The sequence below is a fragment of the Nothoprocta perdicaria genome, unplaced genomic scaffold (assembly GCF_003342845.1).
Source record: "Nothoprocta perdicaria isolate Ctin4 unplaced genomic scaffold, notPer1 scaffold_84, whole genome shotgun sequence".
NCBI classification, from domain to species: Eukaryota; Metazoa; Chordata; class Aves; order Tinamiformes; family Tinamidae; genus Nothoprocta; species Nothoprocta perdicaria.
In genome coordinates this window covers 959,437-975,203 of record NW_020456132.1, presented here as the reverse complement: position 1 = coordinate 975,203, position 15,767 = coordinate 959,437, and the positions used below count along the sequence as shown (strand labels likewise).

The 15,767-nt window shown below is 44.1% G+C and overlaps 1 protein-coding gene across 1 annotated transcript; it reads left to right on the top strand.

Annotated features, from left to right (window-relative positions):
- The first annotated feature begins 3,380 nt into the window (after nt 1-3,380).
- Nucleotides 3,381-15,465, top strand: USP18 (ubiquitin specific peptidase 18). Its single transcript, XM_026052184.1, has 10 exons — nt 3,381-3,549; nt 5,759-5,855; nt 7,114-7,259; nt 7,653-7,732; nt 8,567-8,713; nt 9,770-9,865; nt 11,661-11,831; nt 12,747-12,878; nt 13,330-13,379; nt 13,932-15,465. The coding sequence occupies exons 1-10, from the start codon at nt 3,381-3,383 to the stop codon at nt 14,029-14,031; spliced, it is 1,188 nt and encodes a 395-aa protein (XP_025907969.1). The 3' UTR covers nt 14,032-15,465.
- The last annotated feature ends 302 nt before the right edge of the window (nt 15,466-15,767 follow it).

Below are 15,767 nucleotides of genomic sequence, written 5' to 3'. Positions count from 1 at the left end.
GTTGGGCTGCCCGGCGGGGCCGTTGGGCTGCCTGACGGGGCCGTTGGGCTGCCCGGCGGGGCCGTTGGGCAGCCTGGCGGCGCCGTTGGGCTGCCCGGCGGGGCCGTTGGACAGCCTGGCGGGGCCGTTGGGCTGCCTGGCGGCGCCGTTGGGCTGCCCGGCGGGGCCGTTGGGCAGCCTGGTGGCGCCGTTGGGCAGCCTGGCGGGGCCGTTGGGCTGCCTGGCAGGACCGTTGGGCAGCCTCGCGGCGCCGTTGGGCTGCCTGGCAGGGCCGGCACCCCTTCCGAGGCGACCCCTGCGCTGCGCAGGGCGCTTTCCGCCCCGCTCGCGTCCCTGCCCGCCCGCGGACGCCGCGGACGCGTGAGGCGGCGGGCGGGCTCCCCCCAGCGGCGACGGCCTGGCGGGCGCCGCAGTTTCACTTTCTGTGCCTCGCGCTGCGCCGAGTGGGAAATCAAAACTAAGCGGCGGGCTGGGCGCTGCTGCCCTCTGATGCGGCGGGCGGGAAGCGCGGCGGCGGGCCAGGCAGCGGCGCGAGGAGCGGCGGCAGCAGCAGCAGCGCCGCGGCAGCAGCCTGCGCGCGCCTGGCTGAGCGGGACGGCGCCGCGGGGACTGGGGCTGCTCGGGCGGAACCTGCGCGGGCGCCTCGAAGCCTCCTCGGCGGAGCGTGAGGTAACGGGGGGCTGCATGGCGCCGCTTGCCGCGCTCCGAGGTGTCCTCGCCGCTGCTGGCTCGCACCGCTTGGGTGGCTCTAAGTTTCTTTTAGTTGTGGGAAATAGCTCTCGTATTCGAGCAGGTGGAAGGGTTCAAAGATTGCTGCACGCCACGAGCCAGGGAGTGGAAATGCTTCATGATATTAGCGGTTGAAAACAGCCCTTTGGCCATTTAAACAGAATTATTCTTTAATGAAAAAGAAAAGAAAAAGAAAAAGAAAAAGAGAAAAAGAAAAAGAAAAAGAAAAAGCTGAGCAAATACAGACTTAACTGGAAAAAGAAAAATTCTCATTTGAGGGAGGGAAGCGTGGAGGTGAAGGGCTGGCGTGCAACCTGCCGGCGCAGATTGCAGCGCAGCCAGTCAGGGAGAGCCTCTGGGCTGCCATTTCTCCCGGTGTCTCGGTCACTCTCGTCTGCCCCATCTGCTATCCCAGTGCCTCTGGTCGCCTCTGGTCTGGTGCTTGAGGCCTTTGCGGGGGGAAAAAGGAGGCATGGTGTTGGGAAAGAATGGCACACAAGGGAGTGAGGCAATGCTGGGGTTACTGAGGCCGTCAGGGACTGCTAAACGCTTGGAGTGTTGCGGAGCTGGGGCGAAGATATGGCCGAGGGTGGCCGCAGTACAGGGTGTGAAGGGACCAAGGGGATTGGTCCCTAGAAGCTGGTGTCCTACCATGGCAGGAGGGCTGTGGAGCAGAGTGTTCATAGAGGGGAGCGCGCTGGGCCCGGAGGGAGGAGGAGGGTGCGTGAGAAGCCTCCGTTCCTGGCAAGATGGGTGATGTGACGGATGGGGGAGTTGCTGCTGCCTTTTCTCTTTGCAGGGTTAGTGTGCAGCTTGTCCGAGCCACGGCAAGTCCGGTGAGGGATCAGCACTAGATTGTGCTGCTGATCTGCTGAGGAAACTGAGGAGAGACCCTGCTCTTTCAGTGCTCTTATGACAGGAAAAGTTAGCGTTAACCAGGGAGCCTGCTCCTCTGTTCCGGAGGTTACTCAACTCTTTACTAATATTTATGCATACTTTTTTTTTTTTTTTTTTTTTTCCTGGCCAAAATGAGGCAGCTCCATGCAAGGGTTAGGAAGTTCTACTCATATTCCTAACACAGGATTCCTGTTAGCTCAATACCTGTGGGCGTAGGGGAGAGTTTCATCAAGTCAGAGGCCCTAAATTCTCTCATCTCTGCATCCCCCTGAAATTCCCTGTCCTAGTCTCGCTACTCAAGTTTCCCAAATCACCCAAAGCCTCTTAGTCCTGCGTTTGCCCACAAATCCCGCTCTTAATCATACCTTAACTCTAACTTTACTGCCAAAGCGTCTGTCTTCCACGTTCTCCTCATACCCCACACATCCGTAGCTGCTATTCAGCTATACGTGTTTCGCCCTTTTATCCCCCTCCTTTCTGCTTCCTGCGGTGAATTTTAGTATATCAAATTTGCATTTGAAAGTAGTATTAGTATTGGTGAAAAATATCTTTAAAGTTAAAAAATATTGTTTGAAAAAAACATTATTTTCTAGTTTTCAGAAACTAGTAGGCACAGTTTATGTGGGAAAAACCACACTTTTAAGGCAAAGATTTTCTTTTCATAACATTTTTTTTTTTTTTTTTCTGGTGTCACTCTGTGATTCTTTTATCATCTGTCATGGCCTCATGCTTCTGTTAAATTCCGCTCAGTGTTCTAAAAATATTTTTTTCTGTGAAAGTTTTCCTAAAGGTATTTTTCCTATACAGATATCTTTTCGCATTCTGTTTATCTGTTGAAGGACTTTTATGAACCTTTCCTTTTTATTTGTTTGCTTTCTAACACTTATCCCATGTTTTTGCTTCCATTATGTTTCTTAAAAAAAAAAAAAAAAAAAAGAAGAAGAAGCTATTAATTCTAAGAGTCTGTAATGAGTAATGGTCCTTGTAATGGCACTTTCAGCCTTCTGCTTAAAATCAGGGAATTTAATTGCTTGCTTAAATTTAAATTTAATTTATTTTTTAAATTAAAATTTTTTAATTAAAATTAAAATTAAAAATTAAAATTAAAATTAATTTTAATTTAATTTTAATTTTAATTTTAATTGCTCTTGCTTGCTCCCTTTGCCTGTGATTATATACCAGAGCATCTAAAGGAAAATGCATTTAGATTCTGAGCCTATTTAAATTTAAAGATTAGAGTCCAAAGTGCCACAGTAGAGCTATGATTAAGACGCTTAAAGCAATACAAAAAGCAACCACTTACAAGCTCAAAAGGTACAAGAAGGTGAAATTTATGCCCTTGAAATATTTAGTCAGTTTTGGACTATAAAGCATTGTTGTTACCAAATATATTTGCTATGTTTGCTATCTGGGAAAATTTTGATGGTATTCTTGAACCAGAATCTTCTTGAATGAGGGTATTTGGTATTCCCTGGAGAGATGGAGTTGTTTGTATGGAACTGAATGGTCCTTTATTTTGACACAGGAGGAGGATGGGCTGTAACCTGTCAGGTCTGTAACCTTGCTAATAGCCTGTTTACCTACCATAGTTTCTGGGATGTACTAAAAGCCATCACAGTAATCATTTTATTGCCATTCTAGCTTTTTTTTTCCATCATGCAAATGCCAAATACAGAGATTAACTTTATTTTGTGAGCATTCCCCATCTTTCTCTTCTCTCTGTGTCTTTCTGCAGTCCTTGCATCATTGTGTTGATGGGCCAAGGAAGTGGACGTCAAGAAAGAAGCAAGAACCAAGATCTGGCAACAAGTGACACCATGCAGGCAGAAGAGAATGTACAAAGTGATAATGGGGAAACCAGAGAGACAAAAACCAGAGATGAGAGGCTGAGGCTGGTCTTTGGCATGGCAGACTTAAAAAATAGTAATAATGTTTTATCTACCACTGCGATATTTTCTGTCTCTAGTGCCTTCTTCTCCCATTTATTCCATGCTTTATCCTTGGGCTTCATTTTATCTTATTCTTCTTCTTTTTGTCTTATTCTTTATTGCTTTACCTGCAAGTATAAAGAAGATTCTAATTTGGTCTTGCCAAGTGATTGCTTTGTGTTTAGGGAAGGGATTACATGGTGATTCCACTTTTGAATGCTCAAATGGAGCATTGCAACTGAGGAGGACAGATACTGGCCATGTGTCTTCCTAAATGTTATTCTGGATTTGCTGAACTGTGGGCCACCTCTTGATTACTGTATCACTCGGGCTTCCCAAAAGCTGTAGTCAGTATTGCAGGAGTAATCAGCATGGATTCACCAAGGGGAAATCATGCTTGACTAACCTGCTAGCCTTCTGTGATGGAAATGCTAGCTGGATAGATGAGGGGAGAGTGGTGGATGTCATCTGTCTGGATTTTAGCAAGGCTTTTGACACTGTCCCTCACAGCATCCTCCTGGGCAAGCTCCGAAGGTGTGGGATAGATGGGAGGATGGTGAGGTGAGTTAAGAACTGACTGGATGGCAGAGCTCAGAGGGTGGTGATCAGAGGTGCATAGTCTGGAGCCTGTAGTAGTCCTCAGTCTAGTTCTGTTCAGTTTACTCATCAGCGACCTGGATGAAGGGACAGAGCATTCCCTCAACAACTTTGCTGATGATATGAAACTGGGAGCAGTAGCTGATATCCCAGAGGGCTGCACGGCCCTCCAGAGGGACCTGGACAGACTGGACAACTGGGTGGTGAGAAACCTTATGAAATTCAACATGGGAAAGTGCAGGGTCCTGTACAGGCTGGGGACTGACCTTGTGGAGAACAGCTCTGCAGAGAAGGACCTGGGCGTCATGGTGGACAACAAGTTGAGCAGTGTGCCTTCGTGGCCGAGAACGCCAATGGGATCCTGGGGTGCATTAAGAAGAGCGTCTCCAGCAGGTCGAGGGAGGTGATCATCCCCCTATACACAGCCCTGGTGAGGCCTGGAGACTGTGTCCAGTTCTGGGCTTCCCAGTACAAGAAGGATATGGAGCTGCTGGAGAGAGTCCAGCGCAGGGCTACCAGGATGATCAGGGGCCTGGAACATCTGCCCTATGAGCAAAGGCTGAGGGAGCTGGGTCTGTTCAGCCTGGAGAAGGGAAGGCTGAGGGGGGACCTGATCAGCGTGTATAAATACCTCAAGGGAGGCAGTGAGGAGGAGGAGGTGGCCTCTTTGCAGTGGTGGCCACTGACAGAACTAGAAAAAACAGCCACAAACTGAAGCACCAAAACTTCCACAGGAACTTAAGGAAACACTTCTTGACAGTGAGGGTGACAGAGCCCTGGAACAGGCTGCCCAGAGAGGTTGTGGAGTCTCCTTCTCTGGAGATCCTCAAAACCCGCTTGGATGCCGCCCTGTGCCACGTGCTCTGGGTGTGCCTGTGTGTGCAGGGAGTTTGGACTAGCTGATCTCTAAAAGTCCCTTCCAACCTTAATGATATCAGATATATCCCCTCATTACACTGACTGCATTTCCCTGTTGCTCTGAGTTTCCATTTCACGTATTCACCCTCTCTGGTGATGACTTCAGAAGAAAAACTCCTATTTTCTAACCACGGTTTACCCTTTTGGGGCACAGCATAGGCTTTTCTTTTATATGCAGTGTAAACTGCTGTGATTTGCTTTTCTCCATTTCCCTCAGGCAAGTTCCCTTTCTTTGAAATTGATACCAAAAAGTACCAGGCGTGTGCTGAAGGGAAACCTTGAAGCTGGTATGGCAGCAGCTAAAATATGACTTAGCTCTTCATTTAGTGATTAACCCTGGCTGTGTAAAAGGCTGAATAAAAATCTTCATACAGGCAACCTTTGACTTTGTTGTATTGGTTTTGTATTTAGGTAGATGGTGGGAGGACTGAAAATGGAGGAACTGGGAGATGCAGGAGTCTAATAATCTACATTTCCCTAGATTTTTTCCTTTCAATTGGCAGACAAATATAATCTGTCTGAGAACATAAGAATAACTCGATCCTTTTTCTAAGGTGTGATCAAGATGCTGGGCCTGTGTGCTGAACAGTTGAAAAAGAGGAAAGAGGATTTTACAACTTTTTAATATTCTTCATTTTTTTCCTTATATATTTCTCTAAACATCATTTCCTCTTTTCCTGTGCCTACAGAAGCTATTGGACTGTACAATATTGGACAGACCTGCTGTTTGAACTCTCTACTCCAAGTGTTCCTCATGAATACACACTTCACTGGGATACTGCGAAGGTACAAAATCTTCAAACTCCATGAGCTATTTCAGCTGCTCTTCTGTTGTCTCCACTTTGTATGGGATGTATGTTAGAAGGGTTGGATCATCAAGAATTGCTAGGTTATTTCAGATCATTCAGCTAGGTCTTTGCCTCATTCTGCATGCAGAACGAAGACAAAGGCCTAACATTTGTAGTATTTATGGTTCTACAACTTGTTAGTGATCTTTGATTCATAAGACATTTGTACAACAGTATGCTGCAGTCTTGAGCGGAGTCTTTATGACTTATATCTGTCTTTGTTTTCCAAAACCAAGATACAGTCTTATTCCAGGTGTGCCCATAACCTGATTCATCCAAAGGATGTGTTCTGTGTAACTATATGCACTGTTCATTTTGTAACTTTAAACATGTAAATGAAAATATATTGGTGATCTATAATGTCTGTCCCCCTGTTGCCTTGGTTAACACTTGATAGAGATAAGTAGATATTGTGGCAGATGGTGAGTACGTGATCTGTCTCAGTTATACTCTGCCACTTATTTATTTATTTATTGCTTAACTGTCCTCTTTACTTAATTGTGACCAGGATTTGGGCTTCTGCCTCCCTGCTAACCATATTAGCAACTGGTTTGATTTGTTCTTAATTTGCTTAATTCACTGTAGCTCTAGTCATTTAAGTAGATTTTCGTTCTTCATTCCTATTCTGCAAATCTTTTGCACACTTAGAAGTGTGCTGAGTGGAGAGAAGATGAATTACACGTGTGCAAACAAGATAAATGTCATAGGTGTGTAAAGGTAGATAATGAAGGCAGTAGGTTTCTGTTATTATTTGAAGAAAAAGATAGAAAAACTTGCTGAATGCAAGAAATCTAGGGAGGATAAAGGACTTCCTAGTTGCCATATAGCTAAAATGTAAGCATTATGACATATCTGTCCATAAAATTTTGAGACTATGTTGAGAAGGAAAGGAGGCAGCTCTGAAACTGGGCATAACTAATGTTTTTTTTCTAGGCAGTTCAGGTCTCCCTCAGTTTGCCCTGCGTCCAGGAATTGGACAACTTAAAATTGTGACCTCTTTAAAACTGTTAATCTGCACTGCAGAGTGAGCTAGTGTAGGTGTCTGCTTCCCCTTTTTCCTCCTTTTCTTGAAAACGTGCCTGTTCTGGTTCCTTTTGAATATTTGGACCAACTACCTCTGTTTCTTCAGGTATGATGTTTCCCTTTTCTCCGTTGTACCATTTGGTTTTTATTTGTGATGCTTCTTCTCTTTATAGGATCACAGTGCCACCAAGTGCCTCACAGAAAAGCAGGAGTGTCCCATACCAAATGCTCTTGCTGCTGGAGAAGATGCAGTCTGGCAAGCAGAAAGCTGTTTGTCCTAAGGCCCTTGCTTACTGTCTTTCACTGCACAGGGTGAAATGTAAGCAGCTCTGCTTCACACCCACTTCTGCCCACTGACCAGAGGATGTTATCAAGCACAAGCAGTGTAGACTTTGACATCTCATTCAGTGGTTTCTTAATGTGAGGGGAGGGTACACAGTGACATAGTGCTCTTTGTAGCCACCTCCCAGTCATGAGTGGGATTCTGGGTCTTACTTTCATGAGGAGGGAAAAAAAGCTCCCCCTCACTGCAAATTATATCCAGTGCCTCCAAGTTTTGCCTCTGGTAAGGAGTATTTGGGTTCCTGACGCTATTGCAAAGGAACTTTCGAAAACTGGGTCTAATGATGGAGAATAAATCCTCATTTGCTATGTAAGGGAAGTCTGTGTTTGGTCCTGTACATCATACTGAATTATGCTTTTTGTTTATTAGTGTTTGTGCAGTATGATGCTGTTCAGCTCCTTCTGACTCTCTGGAACTTGATAAAGGGGCAGCTGACAAACCCAGAGCTGGTAAGGATGATGACTGAAATGAAACTTTGAAATGAACCTTTTGGTCCTGGCCACATAGGGTTTCCTCTGCTTCTCTAAGGAGAAAAGTCTCATTTTCTGACAGTTGTCTTACATGAAATTCTGAAGCCCCCGTTTGCATCCTCCCTTACATCTCTTAGATGTGGGCAGACTTGCTTTCATAAGCGTCAGCAGTTTGAATCACTGTTAACTTTTCTTTGTCCTATGTCATTTGAGGTTCTCCTTTCTAGTGAGAGAGTCTGTTAATACAAAAGTTGATCTTTCTGCAAAATGCAGTTTGCTTTCCTTGCATTTCCTTTTCCTCAAATTTCTGTAAGTACTAATTGGTGTGTCTTCACACATCTCTTTCATTCACTGAAGACATTCATGGACATTTAATTATTATCAGTCACTGTTTATATGTTACATGTGTGACAATTTCTTCTAGGGGAACTATATAATATAAGAAAAAGTGACTCTTCCACATCCTAGTATTTTTTTTTCCACACAAAGGACGGGCCTGGGTTTCAATTCTATTCAAAAGAAGAAAACTTTGCATTAAAGCAGACATCTAACGGTCCTTGTTAGTTTGCCTCTTTCCCTCTAACGGTCCTTGTTAGTTTGCTTCTTTCCCTCTGCTAGGCAATGAGAGGAAGGGGTTGTTCTCCTTTAAATGATGGGAAATGTCTTACCCATAAATGTCAATGTCAGATTTAAGGCTCAAGCCATGAAGTGACACTCTATGAAATGAGATGTCCACACAAGCTTCCCCCCTCACAGAGGAGATGCCTCAGTGTGTTCTTCACAGACCTTGTTTTGGATTTTTCAACCTTCCAGATTGAAAAGCTGTGTGATCTGTACACTATCTGGGTACAGGAGTACATGGTGTGTCAAGAGTGTTCATTTGAAACAAAAAGGAACAGCAACATGATAACCCTTCCACTCTCAATGTTGGATTCCAGTTGTCACCTGCTGAAAACATTGGTAAGTTCAGTGACAGTAATGTACCCTTAAGAAGATTGCCCTGTATTTGCCATGGAGGCATTCTCCTTATTCCAAGGGTTTCCTGTAACCTCCTATTTAAAGCTGACTATAGACACACCTGCATTCCCGCACGTGTAGCCATGTGAACACCAGCAGAAGTGATTTAAAAGAGTTAGAGTGTTGGTGTTTACATGGGTACACGTGCAGGTATAGTCAGTTGTAAATAGAAGGGCTTCTTGGTAAGGAGAAGATTTATAGTTATCTTTTTGCTGACTTTTAAACTTTTTTTTTTTTTAAGGATAGATGAATCACATTGATTTTGTGTGTCTAATGTAGAGCCTCTTTATTTTCAGAGGTCAGTGCTAAATGAGTGCTGCCAAGCTGAACGGTCTTAAGCAAGACCTTCAGAAATTAAAGCATTTAATGCCATTAAGCATTTAAAGACAGGTAGGTCAGAAAGTCCAGTTCAGTTTTCTGCATTTGGTTGTACTTCCTACCTCTGCTTCACCGAGAGTCTTCTATTACAATTTTTGTTCCTGAATTTAGTCTTTGTACTCATAAGAATAAGGGCTATGCTGCCTCTGTCACTCTCCTTTTTGCTGGAAAACAAAGTAAACTACATTGTTAGAGCTTGAGTTAAAGAAAAATGGAGAACTGAAATATTGTTTGGTCTGACTTTACCAAATTCTCCTTCAATTTTATTTGGTTAAAATATTGGTTAATACCACAGTGACTAAAAGCTTTTGCAGCTCTGCTTGCGTGGATCACTGAGCACTTCACATTTTGTACATGGTTGTATAGCTGTCCAGGAAAGAGCTTAATTAACATTGCTTTTTTAACATAAAAATGTAATATTTTTACTTGCAGTACTTGGTTTCATTCCTTAATTCATGATAAAAGAGAGAGAACTAATTTGTATTCTTTTGTCTTTTGAATAAAAACACCTTCTATGGCTTCATTCTTAGCATGTATCATGTGAAACCAAGTAGACATAAAAATCTTGACTTGAATAAATTAATCTGAAAGAGATCTTTTTTATTTTTTTTGTCTTGTTAGGAGGAGTGTCTGCAATGCTTTTTCTGTCCAGAAGAGCTGACTGGTCAGAACATGTGTTTCTGTGAACACTGTGGAAAGAAAACACCTTTTACGCAGGTACGCAGAGGAGAGTTTCCTTGTATGAAGGAAATGTATGTTGGACCTCACAAGGTTCAACCGGGACAAGTGCAGGGTCCTGCACCTGGGGAGGAATAACCCCAGGCATCTATACAGAAGTGGGGCTGACCTGCTGGAGAGCAGCTCCGCAGAGAGGGACCTGAGAGTCCTGGCTGACAAGAAGTTAACTGCAAAGCAGCAGTGCCCTGGTGGCCAAGAAGGCCAGTGGGATCCTGGCTGCATCAGGAGGAGTGTGGCTAGCAGGTCAGGGGAGGGAATCCTGCTCCTCTGCTCAGCTCTGGGGAGGCCGCACCTGGAGTATTGGGGACAGTTCTGGACTCCTCAGGACAAGAGGCACGTGGAGCTTCTAGAGAGGGTCCAGCGGAGGGCAACCAAGATGATTAAGGGACTGGAGCATCTCTCATATGAGGAGAGACTGAGTGAACTGGGCCTGTTTAGCCTGGAGAAGAGAAGACTGAGAGGGGATCTGATTAATATGTATAAGTTCATTTAGGAGGAATGTAGGGAGGAAGGGGTCAAGCTCTTCTCAGTGGTGGCCAGTGACAGGACAAGGGGTAATGGATGTAAGTTGAAGCACAGAAAGTTCCATCTCCAGGTGAGGAGGAACTTCCTCCTGTGAGGGTGACAGAGCCCTGGCACCCTCCCAGGGAGGCTGTAGAGTCTCCTTCTCTGGAGGTCTTCCAAACCCACATGTGTCCTGTGCTCTGGGCGTCCCTGCTGGAGCAGGGGGTTTGGACTAGATGATCTCTAGAGGTCCCTTCCAACCTCAACCATTCTGTGATTTTGCGATTCTGTGATACCGTATGTCTCTTCTACTTAAAAGTCCCTTTAGGACTGGGAAGGGTGGGGAAGGATGCAATTTTATTAGTTTAGGAGGAGACCAGGAAGTCAGAGTTTTGTCAGCCCAGCAGTATCGGCTAGGTGTAAACCACATGCACATTTCTTGTCAGGAAGAACCCTGCTCTGTTGACAAAAGCGTGCTTGCATTGGTTTCGATGTATATCGTTAGGGAGGTGGTGTTTCTGAACCAGCAAGAAAGCTTCTGTTTTCTGTCTGTGCCTGGCAGGAAGAGCCTGCTGCTTGTGACATCCTTCTACCAGCCTGGACTTGGTATGCTGTGTGCTGTGGCTGCTTTTGTTGCCTAAACAGTCCTTAGCACTATTGCCTTGCGGGCCATGATCTGTGAGTGGTGGACAGTGATAAGACAAGAGGTAACGGCCACAAACAGAAGCATAGGAAGTTCTGCCTGAATATGGGGAAAAACTTGACTGTGAGGGTGACAGAGCACTGGAACAGATTGCCCAGGGAGGTTTTGGAGTCTCCTCTTTTGGAGATACTCAAAACCTGCCGGGACACAATCCTGTGCAAAGTGCTCTGGAAGACCCTGCTAGTGCAGGGGGCGTGTACTAGATGATCTCCAAAGATCCATTCCAACATTCATCATTCTGTGATCAGATGGAGCAGGTGTGGGAATTCTATCAGCCTAGGGTTAGGAAAGTAGATGTGATAATAAAATTGCCTGTCCGATGCCTGAGGCTGAGTCCTGATAATGCTGAAGTTGACCAGGTTGGCCATCACAGACCCATTATATATGTCTCCCGTGTGCAGATGGGCTACAAAGTTTGGTACCTGCATTCCGGAGGAAATGGAGTTCATTCACTGTAGCGCCAACCTCTCTCCATGCCATATTCACTGGCTTGTAATAACTGCTTCTATCTCCAGCTTCCCCAGCTTTGTTCATTAGTTTTCAATTACATTATTTATTGCTTTGCAGAGCATGAAGTTAGCCCATCTGCCACAGACCGTGATCTTACACCTAAAGCGCTTCTGCTTCAGAAAATCAGCCTCCACCCACAAGCTTTGTCACTATCTGTCCTTCCCACAAGACCTTGATTTCAATGCAGTCTTGACAGAAGAGCAGTGTCAAACAGATGCCAGTGAAAAGGTGAGATGCTTCTAACACCTTGTCCAAAAAAAAAAAAAAAGGGCAGATATTCTTCTCTTCCTTACTGAAATTCATTAAAAACACAGAACTTAGGCTGGTGCTCACCCCAGTTCAAACCACATGTCTTTAAAAAGTATGTTTTTAGCTGTGCCTGCTGTTGTCTCACATACCATGTTTTTTACCAGTTCAGACATTATCCCAGCCTTTGTCCTTGGATTAAATTGTCAAAGGCGCTATGACCTGAACTTTCTGTCCTAAGGACAAAAGAGGGCTTTACTCAAAAAAAGAAAAAACAAAAAAAAACCACCTTTCTTTTCTGAGATCAGTTAGCACTTGGCTCTTACATTTCTAAATACACTGCAGAAGATATTAAAAATGTAAAATGATGTATTCAGTTGTTACCAACATTCTAAAGGCAATTTCTGGCCTGTGATTCAGCTTCCAGGGTAAGATGACCTCAGTGAGCAGCAGGCCAATTGCTTTGCAGAGGCTGGAAGCCCAAGATAAGGTAATTCCACTTCTGGCAATTCCCCACACAGTGTCTACCACATGGTTACGGTTGGCAGGGAAACAGCTTTGCCAAGCAACTGAGTGACCTGCCACATTGTGGATATTTTTCCCCTTGCAGAGAAATAGCAGGAGAGAGAGCTGTGTTGGCTGCAATGTCATCTCTGTGCTGTTCCATGGTGCCTTTTGCCCCATTCCTGTGATCTTTTTTTTCCAGGGAGGTTTCCAGCCTATTGCTTTCAGGAAAAAGTCTGAGAGTAAGAGTGACGAAGACTGGATCTTCAATCTAATCTTTCTACTTTTTCCTTATGAAATGCATGTTCCTGGTGTCCTGCCTGCTGCTGCTTCTCACCAGTCAGTGGTGAATCAGAATTGCTGCAATGAAATTTTCCTTGTGACTCTTCCCAGGCTTCCTGGCAATATGAACTCTTTGCCGTTGTGGCTCATTCAGGATCAGCTGATTGTGGACACTACTGTGCCTATATTCGGAGCATCACGGAGTGCAAGTGGTACTGTTTTGATGATTCCGAGGTTTGCCAGGTAAGGAGCAACATCCACAATTCTTTTGTAGCTTTCTGGACTCCTCCAGATTTCTTTCACTCTGAGTGCTGATTAAGGAAGAACCAGGAGAGAAAACAATAGCTGCAGAGTTTTGTGCACTTCATTCCTCTGCTACAGAATGCACTGAGCTGAGTGCTAAACAGCTCCAGCTTATATACCAAGCAAGACAACAGGTGCTAGGTTTATTTTACAGAAGTAGCCATTCACTCTATACCCTCTTTAATGCACTCTAGCTCTGATTGATGCATATACTCAGAAGACTCAGATCTAGAGATAAACTTATTTTCATTGAGGAGAAAGAACTTTCTTCATTAAAAGATTTGTAGTTTATGGAAGTATAACACTTGCAAGGATTGTAGTGCTGGTGTCACAATATACCCATCTCCTTGAGATGTTTATGGGCTCTTCTTGTGTCTTTGTTCTTCTCCAGGTATTGTGGGATGATGTTAAATGCACATATGGACATTCAGAGTTCCACTGGTAAGCAAAAACCTCTCTTTTACCTAGTGCTGCTCAGAAAACTGGCAAGAAAATAGCAAAGACAGGGCAAATAAGCAAGTTTGACTGCATATTGCCTGGGATGTACTGGGTGTGCAGAAGTTTAGAAGAAACATATACTTGTATTCTTACTGCTTTGACTGTACAGGGCTATAGGGTCAGCCTGCAGGAATGCAGTGTAGTCACAAATGCAGTGCTGGAGCTTTCATAAGTTTTGCCTGTACCTAGTGCCACCCAGGCCCTAAACCTTGATTAAATTTAAGTACTTTAGTCAGCGTTCCTACATAACTTAGGTCCTGATGTGCCTTTGAAATGAGCCATGGAGAGATGATCCCTGTCTGTGAGGGAGGGAGAGACCTCCACTGCCAGGAGGTTAGCATTACATCCTGCTTCAGGAATGATAGGAAGGGCCAGTTCAGTAGACCTGGCCTGAAAAAAACTGAGCAGAACTAAACCTGGGAAGATTAATTGCAGCTGTGATTGCATAGATCCTCAACCTACCTTTTTACTTTTGCTTTTCCCTTCCTTCCACAGGGGACAAACAGCCTATCTGTTGGTTTACATGAAAAAAGATCTCCAAGAGCCTTATCCCGGACTATCAGAGAATCTTAGGAAGCTGTCCCCGTCATTCTGACCTGGGTGTGGAGCTCAGCACCTCCATTCCACTGTGGATAGGCACAAATGTTTCACAAGAGACACCTGCACTCAATCAGCAACCTTCTGCCTTTACTAAAAGTGCAGTAGAAGCTCAGCTAGAGAAGGGTTATAAGCATCCCTGAAGGTTTCTTTTGTGGCATACAATTATTTTTTACTCTATCCTGGATACTTGTGTGATTCAATGAGATACTTTCCTTTTAAAACATAGTAAAGATAGTCCTTGTCCCTGCAGACTTACCAATTTTTTCTGTTGCTGATGCCTGTATTCCAACAGAGGGGCAATTTCTGCCTGGGAAGCCAGCATGTTGTTCCTGGGGTGCATATGATTGCTGTGACCTAAACAATAAAACTGTAAAGCTGTAAGATCTTGAAGCTTACCCTAATGCTCTAGGGTAGCTAGAGCATTGATAAGGTGAGCTAGGGACCCCAAAAGTCTTCAGAAACAGCTGAAAACATGTCCAAGACCTTTATGATGATCAGTGAAATCTGTTCCTAAGAATCTTGCTAAAGATGAGTCACTGCAGCATTTGAGATGTGACTGAAAATTAGTATCATAGAGGTGCCTTTGAATCAGAGCTCTTACAGTACTTCTGATGTACAAGATGAGCCTGCATGTGTTTATGCAGATGTTTATGGTTTTAGCATACTATTCATTTATATTAATTTTCTTGTATTATGGAGGAGAATAATCAGAGGGGCAGAGGTGCTGAAGATCCTTAGTGATTTTTTCACAACACATTCTGTGCACTGTGGGGAGAGGCAAAATCAGACACCTCTTTGGCCTGAACTTTGGAGATTTTCCTTTAGAATTTTTCAGCCTATTGCTAGTAAGAGTTGTCTTACTCCCTTCCTTCTCCTTTCATGAACTGGAAATGTCCCTCAAGCAGAAATTATTCTGTAGAGAGCAATTTTATAAAGAAAAATGAGTCGTTTTTAAATTTCCAGTTAAGTGCTGTCATTGTGCTTTCAGTTCAGCCTGTGCTGCCATGGCAGGACCATGCAGCTGAAAGGAAAATGCTGAAGGAGCTGCCAAGGAAGATTGGTAAAACGTGACAATCGTAAGAAGAGCATTCTAAAAATCTCACAAGACTTATCCCTGAGCAAAGATTAAAAGTTTGCTTATGATGCTTTTAAAGCACTCACTATGCAAGTCTTGATGGGCTGCCTTCTGTGAAAGGGTCAGTGATTCCAGTAACATACCTAAAAACACTTCATAGCCTACCAGCGTTCTTTGGCACTGTCTTTGGCAGAATCCATTTAAAATATACTAGTTGAATAACTATTGTGCCTATTTATAATCTCATTTACTTAGATGATGATGATGATGAACATCTCCACTGTTTTCTGTTAGCAGGTGGAAAGTGATTGGAGAGTGCTTAATGCCTAGCTGTGAAATTCAATTATTATGAACTAGCAAGTATTTATTTCATTTTATTATCAGGGTCCGTTATTCTGTCTGACCTGTACATTCTTCTATTTTTATTGTTTATTCTGCTGAAAAATAAATCCTGATTTATTGTTTGTGACTCAGCCGAGCAGTTGTAAACCAGTTCATTTTGAGGAATACTGTATATACTTTCTGAAATACCTTTCAGCCATCGAGTAAGAAAAGCAAATTCTTGTGTGCTTTATCCAGTACTCTGTATATGTGAAATAGCTGAAGGACTGTGAGGTTCCAGAAACGGAGAAGATAATGAGTAAAGAGACTGGCAA